At 48.3% G+C, this 9,384-nt stretch overlaps 1 protein-coding gene across 1 annotated transcript in view; it reads right to left on the minus strand.

Moving 5' to 3' along the window:
- Positions 1-7,122: 7,122 nt before the first annotated feature.
- Positions 7,123-9,384, minus strand: part of Gdf5 (growth differentiation factor 5) — a 4,068-nt gene continuing 1,806 nt past the window's right edge. The window contains exon 2 of the mRNA XM_032904547.1: positions 7,123-8,479. Within this exon, the coding sequence (XP_032760438.1) occupies positions 7,605-8,479 (875 nt within the window). The 3' untranslated portion in view covers positions 7,123-7,604. The remainder of the gene's footprint in view (positions 8,480-9,384) is intronic.

Raw genomic sequence — 9,384 nt, forward strand, 5'->3', positions numbered from 1 at the left:
CCAGCTCTATTCTAGGAACCCAAGGTCAAGATGCTCTAGTTAACCGACTTGGCCCCTGCTTGTGCAAACCTCCCGCTCCAGCTAACTGCTTACCTCAGCTTCTGCTAAACTGCTTGCTTATGTGAAGACCCCTGTAGCTGCCAAGAAAGATGCCAGGAAGTGGTTTCTGCCTTTAAAAAAAACCCATGCTCTGGGCTAGAGAGATGGTTAGGTGGTTAGGGCACAGACAGCAAATACTGCTTTTCTGGAAGACCAAGTTCTTTTCCCAACACCCACAGAGGGTCTCACAACCACTTGCAATTCCAGATCCAATGGAGATTTGATGCCTGTGGCTTCCATGGGCACCTGCTTACAAGTGTAAGAATATATATGCCAGGTATGTTTGGAACTCACTTGTAATCCTAGAACTCAGAAGGAAGAGGCAGGTGGATCTTTGTAAGTTTGAGGCCAACCTGGTTTACAAAGTCAGACCCTGTCTTTTTTTTTTTTTTTTTCTTTTTTTCGGAGCTGGGGACCAAACCCAGGGCCTTGCGCTCGCTAGGCAAGCGGCTCTTCCGCTGAGCTAAATCCCCAACCCCCAGACCCTGTCTTAAAACCACAAAGGAACTCTGGGGTCAGGGCAAAGGCTCTGTGGGTAAAACGGCAGAAGCCTGATGATGAGGGTGTGACGATCCTCAGAATATACATGAGAATCTTGGCGGGTGGTGCATGTCTGTATTTCCAGCACTCCTACTGTGAGGTAGGAGGCAGAGACAAAAGAATCAGCAAGAAGCTCCGTGGGGATCACAGTTTTTGCCCTCTGACCTCCAGGAGTTCACCAGGGCGCATGCGTACCCTCACTCACACACCTCGAAACAAAATGTTACCCAGACCAATGTCCCAGAGCTTCAGGACTAACGTTTAAGTCTTCAATAAACTTTGCTTTTGTTTTGAAACAGGTCTCACACTGTGTGGATAAGGCTGGTTTCAAACTCACCACAGATCTACCTGTCCCGGCTTCCTGAATGCTGAAGTCATCAATAAATCTTGAGTTGATTTTCGTCTGTAGTATAAAGTAAGGATCTAATAACATTCTTTTCCATGTTGGTATACAGTTGTCCTAACATGTTCTTCCACCATTTTGTGGAGTGTGTGTGTGTGTGTGTGTGTGTGTATACAGTGTTCATCAGACTAAGAAATAATGATTCTCAGTTTGATGAGTTTGTTGATGTGTGCATGTGCATGTGTGTGCCCATGTATATGGAAACCACAGGTGGACATCACATGCCTTCCTCAATCCCTCTCCAGGTCGTTTTGCAATTATTAATTTATTATCACGTGTGTGTGCCAGTGTATGTAGGCATGTGTTCCACAGAAAATACACAGAGGTTAGAGGCCCTTACCTCAATTATCTTTAGTCTTAAAAGTTCTTGGGCTGGAGAGATGGCTCAGCGGTTAAGAGCACTGACTGCTCTTCCAGAGGTCCTGAGTTCAATTCCCAGCAACCACATGGTGGCTCACAACCATCTGTAATGGGATCTGATGTGTGTCTCTTCTGGTGTGTCTAAGACAGTGACATACATAAAATAAATAAATAAATCTTAAAAAAAAAACAAAAAAAAAAAAACTTCTTTAAGGCAGGTATAGTAGAAGCACGTGTTCAAAATCCCAGCCGGAAGAATGCTGATGCAGGAGGCGTGCTGTGAGTTCAAGGCCAGTCTGTACTTGTATAGTGTGAAATCTTGTCTGTCTCAAAAACAAAAACAAAACAAAACAAACACCAAGGGATAGACTAATCACAGAGTACATCATATACTTTTATAAAAACGTCTTTATAAAACCCAATATCATGTATGATAAACATACCTCAATACAGTTTTTTCAGAAATTAAAAAATGCATAAGCCTTAAAAAAGAAAAACAGCCAGGAGGTGGTGGCCCATGTCTTTAATCCCAGCACTTGGGAGGCAGAGACAGGTGGACCTCTGAGTTCGAGACCAGCCTGATCTACAGAGTGAGTTCTAAGACAGCCAGGGATCTACAGAGAAACCCTGTGTCAGGGAGAGAAAAGCATTCCAAAATCTGCACAGAAGGAAATGTAGCACAGTAATTCATCGACAGAATGAAGGTTATAGCAGCTATGTCATAGGGTTAGTTATGAGAATCAAGGATAATAATAATAAGGTTTAGCACCGTGCTTGGTCCCATCCCTCAGCAATTGGATTTGCATCTCTTAGTGCATTGTTCTGGCCTCTGGGACTGCATGTTTTGGTTGCAATGCTCTCTTCACACTGCTCTACTCCTCCTCCTTCCTCACCTTTATAGCTCCAGTCTAATCAGCTCAATCCCTTAAACCATTATTTCTAGACCTTTCACTAACATTGTCCTTTGTGCATCTTGTAATGGCTTAGGTCAAGAAGTCAGAAAACCAGTCGGGCGTAAAGGCATGCATAATGGCAGCACTCAGGAGGCAGAGGAAGGCACAGACAGAGCTCTGTGAGTTCGAGGCCAGCCTGCTCTATATAATGAGTTCCAGGACAGCCTGAGCTACAGTAAGACCCTGACTCTGTGTGTGTGTATGTGCGTGTGTCGAAGCCTGATGTGCTGACATATTCATATAATGAGCACTACTTTTGTTTTTCTTTTTTCTTTTCCTTTTTGCAGTGTTGGGGTCCAATCCCAGAGCCATGCACATGCCTGCCAAGCCATTCTACCTCTGAACTTTGAACTATTGTCCCAGTCCTGAAGCTAACGCTTGTAATAGCATTTGGGCAGCCATGTTATATTCCATTAACTCCACAGGCTTCACAGCCACCTACAGTGCTGTCTCCCTTCAGTCTGAAGTTAGTGAAATTACACTCGCTCATATCCTACATTCACTTATGGAGTCGGTCCATGGGTTTAAATGGATAGGTGGGTTTTTTGTTTTGTTTCCTGTTCTATTTTTTCTACTCTCGCCCAGCATCCCTTATCTCAATCCCCTATGGGTTCTTTGCTCTCTCTTCCATTTATAAACGAACCTTAAGAACATTGTAAGGATGAACCCTCCCATAAAGTGCTAAGTACAAGAAGCTGGCATATGACCAAGCCCTTAGTAAACATCTTCAGTGCTTCTGACTTTGTTATGCTAACACTCAGTACAGTGTCTGTGCCTCACTGGACCTTCGATAACTATTCACTAATCAATGAATGAACGACCAAGATGGGTGAAACGAAGGAATACCCTCATATTCTGAATCTAAGGGCTTGCAAATTTTCAAGAGTCGTGTATATTTATTTCACGTGCATGAGTGTTTCCCTGTGTGTATATATGTACACTACTTAATATGTGTACCACATGTATGGATGGTGCCCAGAGACACTAGAGAAGGGTGCTGCTTCCTCTGGAACTGGAGTCACAGATGGTTGTGAGCTGCTATGTGGGTGCTGGGAGACAAACGCAATCCTTCCACAAGAGCAGCAAGTCCTTTTAACAGCCAAGCCATCTCTCAAGCCCCAAATTTATAACTTTTATACTCTCCCTTTTTTACAGGCAGGGAAACTGAGGCTTGGACAGGTTAACTAATGTGGTCTGGGCCACTTAGCTGGACAGTGGTAGAACCAGGGCTGGGACTCCCTGACGCTCAGTCACGTGACTAGCCCTACTGTGCTCCCACACATGCGTACTCACATCAGGAGAGCCAGCTGAGACGGAATGGAGGCTGTAAGGCTTCCCGAGGTTGTATGTCCTAGCCCTAGGGAAGCTGTTTCTCCTGTTGTGACCCTGGGACACAGGATGTGGAAAGGGCCCAGCGACAAGGAGCACAGTGCTGGAAGCCTCCCTCCTTCCCTCCCCTCTGGGCCTCTCATGTTTCCTGCCCTAAACTCTGCTCTGCTATTTTCCCAAGGAATTCACAGCACGGTGTGTCCCCGAGGAGTCACTTTTGGGGCCAGGGAGCCAAGCCAGGGAGGTGACTCCATTGCTGGCCAAGACAGGGGTCAGTGGTCTCAGGGGCCCAGAAGAATGGGTGTAAGAATGGGGAGGCCTGCAGGAGAGATGTGGCTGCCACTCTGCCACTCCTGTAGATATCAGCTTCCTATCTGCAAACAACACACCAAGTCAATGGTACTCCTAGGACCTGGGCACAGACCTTATCCTAGAACTAGGAAAGCAGAGTCAGGCAGATCTCCATGAGATCTAGGCCAACCTGGTCTACATAGTGAGTTCCAGGATAGCCAGAGCTAACATAGGTACCACACACAAACACACGCACATACACACATAATTCTTATACTGTCTACTTAAGATAATCTATGGCACTAATTCGACAATAATTAACACTCACCAAATACCATCTTTGTGCCACTTACTCTATGATGTCGAGTGTCTTTTATATCCTTACAGCTAGCTTTATGAAATAGGTAATAAATGTATTGTTTGGCCCTGTTTTTCTTTTGTATTTTCTTTCCTTTCTTTCCTTCCTTCCTTTCTTACGTGAGTAGCCAAGCTGGACATGCAATTTCCAAAGGCTGTGGACCGGCCTCAGACACACAGCCAGCTGTAGGGTAACTGCCTGCATGGTAGTATCTATTTCTTTTCCAAGGCCTATAACTTCTTTTTTAGGATTTATTTTTAATTATATGTATTGTGTGTGCATGCACACTCATGTGTATGTATTCACACGTGTGTTCAGGTACCCACAGAGGCCAGGAGTGGAATCACGTTACCACCTGATCTGGGTGCTGGAAACTGAACTCGTGGCCTCTGGAAGGGCAGCCAGTGCTCTAAGCTGCTGAGCCATTTCTGCAGCTCGCCCCGCCCCCTAGGCCTATAACTGACAGAAGACAAAAACTGAAGTTTGAGGCTACACAACCTTTTGAACGCTTCAGAGCTGCGGGACTATGGTTAGGAGAGTGTGAACTATGCAGTCGAATAGAAACCCTGTGTTGTTCTGTGTGTGAGAGAGAGAGGGAGGTGTGTGTGTGTGTGTGTATGTGTGTACAGGAGAATCCAAGTGCACGTGTACATGTGTGTGTGCACACATGTGTTTGTGTCTATTCATGTAGAGGCCACAGGTTGATGGTGTCTGGTATCTTCCTTGGTCACTCTCCATCGTATGTTTTGAGATAGGGTTTCTCACTAAACCCGGGGCTCAGGGATTCATCTAGGCAGACCAGCCAGCAAGCCTCAGGGTTCTAACTGCCAACTCTACAGCCCCAAGACTGAAATTACAGACAGGTGCTGCTGTACTCTGTTTTATATGTGGCTGCTGGGGACCAATACCGGGGGGTCTTCATGCTTGTGTGGTAAGTCCTTTACCAACAGAGCCATCTCCAGAGCCCCTGGAAGCTCTCTGAGCAGTAAGTACGCAGCTTCTTGTGACTGTATCCAGAGATGGTGCTGAGGGAGAGAGTTCTCCACGGGGGCCATTGCCCTGATCTGAAGGTTGGGATGGAAGGGCTCTAACCACTCAAAATGATCAGATTGCTTCTCTAGAGTTGGGTGAAGGGGGCTGGAAGAACTGAGTTCCTTCGAGGTCTGTGGCACTTTGGGGTGGGAGAAAAGTTCTTGGGGTGTTCAGATAGAGCTATGACCTCACTCAAAGCCTGTCCCTTCAGGCTATGAAGAGCTCTGTGACTCAGGGGATGCTCTGCTGGTCCTAAGGTGAGGAGAACTTTCCAAGAAACAAGAGACACACAGCCAAAGAAATAAGTACTTGGGGCAGCCAGTACCACCTGTGACCCTTTCCTGCTGTCTCTCGGCCCGTGGGCTTCTAGCCACCTCGCTCCTTCACTGCTCTCTCTGTAACCATAGTCGTCTCCTTGGCCTCGCCAGCACCTTCCTCGGGGCTCCTTCTCCTCTCTGTCTGAGGTGGCAGCTCCTTTGTTTACCCTCAGAGCTCTCAGGCGCCCACTACTAGCCAAACAACGAAGCCTGGCCAGAGAGAACTCAGTTCCAGACTTGGTCTGGCTCCTCTGGGACAGGTAATGGCCTCCAAATCAAGGAGACAGCTCAAGAGAAAGCTGCCCGCTGCACTGGGCTCTTGCTTCAGGTCCTGACAACCCAAAGGAAAAGGACACAAGATCTGCCCATTGTTGGGCAGGAATCCCTACTCCTGAGACGGCTTTGGCTGGGAGCCCTGGGAATCAAAGCCTCAGCTGGAGAGAGGTGGGGAAAATTTTGAGGCCCTGTGGGTGGGAACCAGAGACTTGGACTTCTGATCCTTGTGTCTCTCTTTAGCCAGGTAGAATCTGGCCTCCAGCCCTCCACTCTGAGATCCAGGTGCCTACATTTCCCTACCAGAGAGAACCGTCCTCTCCAAAAGTTCATGGCCCGCAACTCCCCAAAGATTCTAGCTAAGAAAAGGAAGTGAGCATTTACGGTGGGCCAAGTTCCAGGCAGGAAGCCTTGTGAGGATGCGCCTGGCATTTTCTGTCTGTCTGAGGTCAGCAGGGGAGATCAATGACCTGTGTGTAATTATGCACTTCCATAATGTGCAGTGTAAAGAGAGAGGCCCCGCTTCTGACCCTGCGCTTTGTGAACAGTGAGGTGCTGTGGTCACACAGCCCCCAAAGCGCAGTGGGGTCCTAGACCAGATCATGTGAGAAACAGTGGTCAGTGGTAGAGATGTGATGCTGCCACAGGGAGGTAGAGACCCTGGGCAGGACAGACTCCTCCAGAGAAAAAAAGTAAAGGGCCCTTTAAACAGGGCTCAGGCAAGTCGGTGGTTGTGGTAGAGCGGGGCCACTGGGCAGACGCTGCGGAATGAAGTGGAGATGGTATTAAAGAAAATCACATCTCCCCGTTCCCCCACCCCCTTAAGGCTTCATTGCAGAGACAGCGAGCTTGATTAAGGAATGTAAAACTCTAGCTTTTTGCTAGGCCCCAATGGAACAGAAGGAGCTGGGGACCAATAGGCCTTTGGAAGGATCAGGAATGGGGTTAGAGGTGACCACTGGCCCTGACCAGCTGTACTCTCTGCCCCATTCTGCTTCAGTTCCCAGAAGTGGGGGTGGAGTCCAAGCCTGGGAAACAGTTTATACCTGAGGCACCCTACTTTCCCTCTCAGGAACTGGCAATTCTTTAGGAGATCTGGGTCCCTGGTAGTAAACAAGAAATCTGCCACAGTTTTAGCCATGAAGATTCAGCTTTTTATCTCATCGATGTACATTTTAATCTAACAGTCTAATTAGGTTCATACTCCTCACCCCTGCCCAAGTCCTTTCCCCTTCTTGCCCAGCCCCTGCAATGAACATCTCGTGACAGAAAGTCACCAGGCACAAAGGTGATTCAAGGAAGGGATGGCACTCGTAGCTCTGCAGGATGTGCTCAGGACATAGCCCCAGCTTCTCTGGAGAGTCTGGAGTGAGGAGGCCTGGGCAGGAGAGACGGTGAACTGAGTCTCATAGAAGAACACCTTCCTGGGGCCTCAGGCCCACCCAGAGTCTGTTCCGTAGGCAGAACTCTTCAGACGGGTGTCTCTTTAACCCAGAACACATCCAGAGAGTAAGCCTGCTGAAAACTCTTTCCTGCAGGCTTCCGGGATACTTCCGGCCGTAGCTTCACAACCTCTCTGTGATTCCAGGAGCCTGCGGAAGGGGTTCTCTCTGGATGTGCCACCCTGGAAGACAAGAGGACTAGCACTGCTACCTACAGCCACAAGATTCCACGACCATGTCCTCGTACTGTTTATATACCACGTTGTTGGCAGAGTCAATGAACAGGATGCTAATGGGACTCAGCCGCGTAGGCACGCAACAGGTAGGCGGTGTGGATTCAGGGTCCATAGAGTTCATCAGGGTCTGAATGACTGCATGGTTTGTGGGCTCCAAGTGGGAGCGCAAGGGGAACTCACACAGTCCTTCGCAGTGGAAGGCCTCATACTCTAGGGGTGCGATGATCCAGTCGTCCCAGCCCATGTCCTTGAAGTTGACATGTAAGGCCTTGCGACTGCAGCGAGCCTTGAGGTTCTTGCTCGGTCGCTTGCCCTGGCGATTGGCCAATGGTGCCCGCCGTTTCCGCCTCTGGCTGAACAAATATTCATACACAGTCTTGTCATCCTGGCCAGAGCGGGCCTTAATCTCATTAAAGAACAGGTCCCGTTTCTTAGTACGCCCAAACACCAGGAACAGGGCTTTCTCGTGGACCTGTCGGGCAGCACGTTCAAAGCCCAGGCCACGGAGGTCCACGGCCCGGCCCCGTTCCCAGGCCTCCAGCTCCAGGCACAGCTGCGCTGAGTTCTTAAAATTTCGGAAGAGTTTCCAGATGTCGAACACCTCCCAGCCAGATCCATCCAGGCCTGGCACGGAGCGCACATCCAGCAAGGCTGCCGGCTGCCGGCCGCTGGGGCAGCTGGACAGCTTCAGCTGGGCAACCCGCCCGCTACTGGGGACCGCTGGCTTGGCCACGTCCAAGGGCTTCTTCCGTAAGATCCGCAGTTCAGCCCCCAACAGCCCATCCTTCTCCAAGGCACTGATGTCAAACACGTACCTCTGCTTCCTGACCACAGGGCCTCGGTCATCTAGAGAAAACAGTCAGAAGTCAATTCCTGTCACTTCACCAAGAGAGCCCGCCACCTCTGGGTCTCCAGGGAGGACCTAGCTCTCTCCCAATCAAAAGAGGTTTCTCTAACCTCTTCCCCACTATGGCTGAAGCCAACACACAAACCACCAAGAGCCCTTTTCCCAATGAAGGTAGGTATGAGGCTGTGTATTATCTGAGTGCCCCTGATGCTTGTGCCCATATGTATTAGAGTCATTGGCCTTATAACTGTCTTCTACCAGTGTCTGCCCCATCCATGATCCAGCATGATTATCTCCTGTAAATAAGACAGGAGGTGTGTCCCTGTCTTACCCACTTTTCCAGAGGAGAAAACTGAAGCGCAGAGTAAATTAGGGGCTTATTCAATGTCATCTAGCTAGAGTAAAACTGTAGCCTAGAATTTGAATAGTCCATTCTGAGCTTCTCATACCTTAATGATGTTAGCGTTCTTGCTATGGGCAAGACACAGAGTTGGGGAGGAAACTGACGTGGGTAACACAGCAAATCAAAAACAAAGCCGATCTGCAAACTCAACTCCCCAAGTTCCCAATTTCATGATTTTTTGGTATATGAATGTTCCAGGTGTGTGTGTGTATGTGTGTGTGTGTGTGTGTGTGTGCGTGTGTGCATGTGTGCAATTGGGTTCATGAGTAAGTATAAGGAGATATATATATACATATATATATATATGCTACTGGTATATGTAAGTAGAGTTGGGATTGTATGAATACTTGAAAATGATGCTATATATGTATGTGTGCATGTATATGATTCATTTACCGTGTGTATAAAATATAAGGCTCTGTGTGTGTGTGTGTGTGTGTGTGTGTGTGTGTGTGTGTGTAATCTCTGAATCAGCATGCCCTCCTTCCTAAATGCCAATAT

The sequence above is a fragment of the Rattus rattus genome, chromosome 5, assembly GCF_011064425.1.
Source record: "Rattus rattus isolate New Zealand chromosome 5, Rrattus_CSIRO_v1, whole genome shotgun sequence".
Lineage (NCBI taxonomy): Eukaryota > Metazoa > Chordata > Mammalia > Rodentia > Muridae > Rattus > Rattus rattus.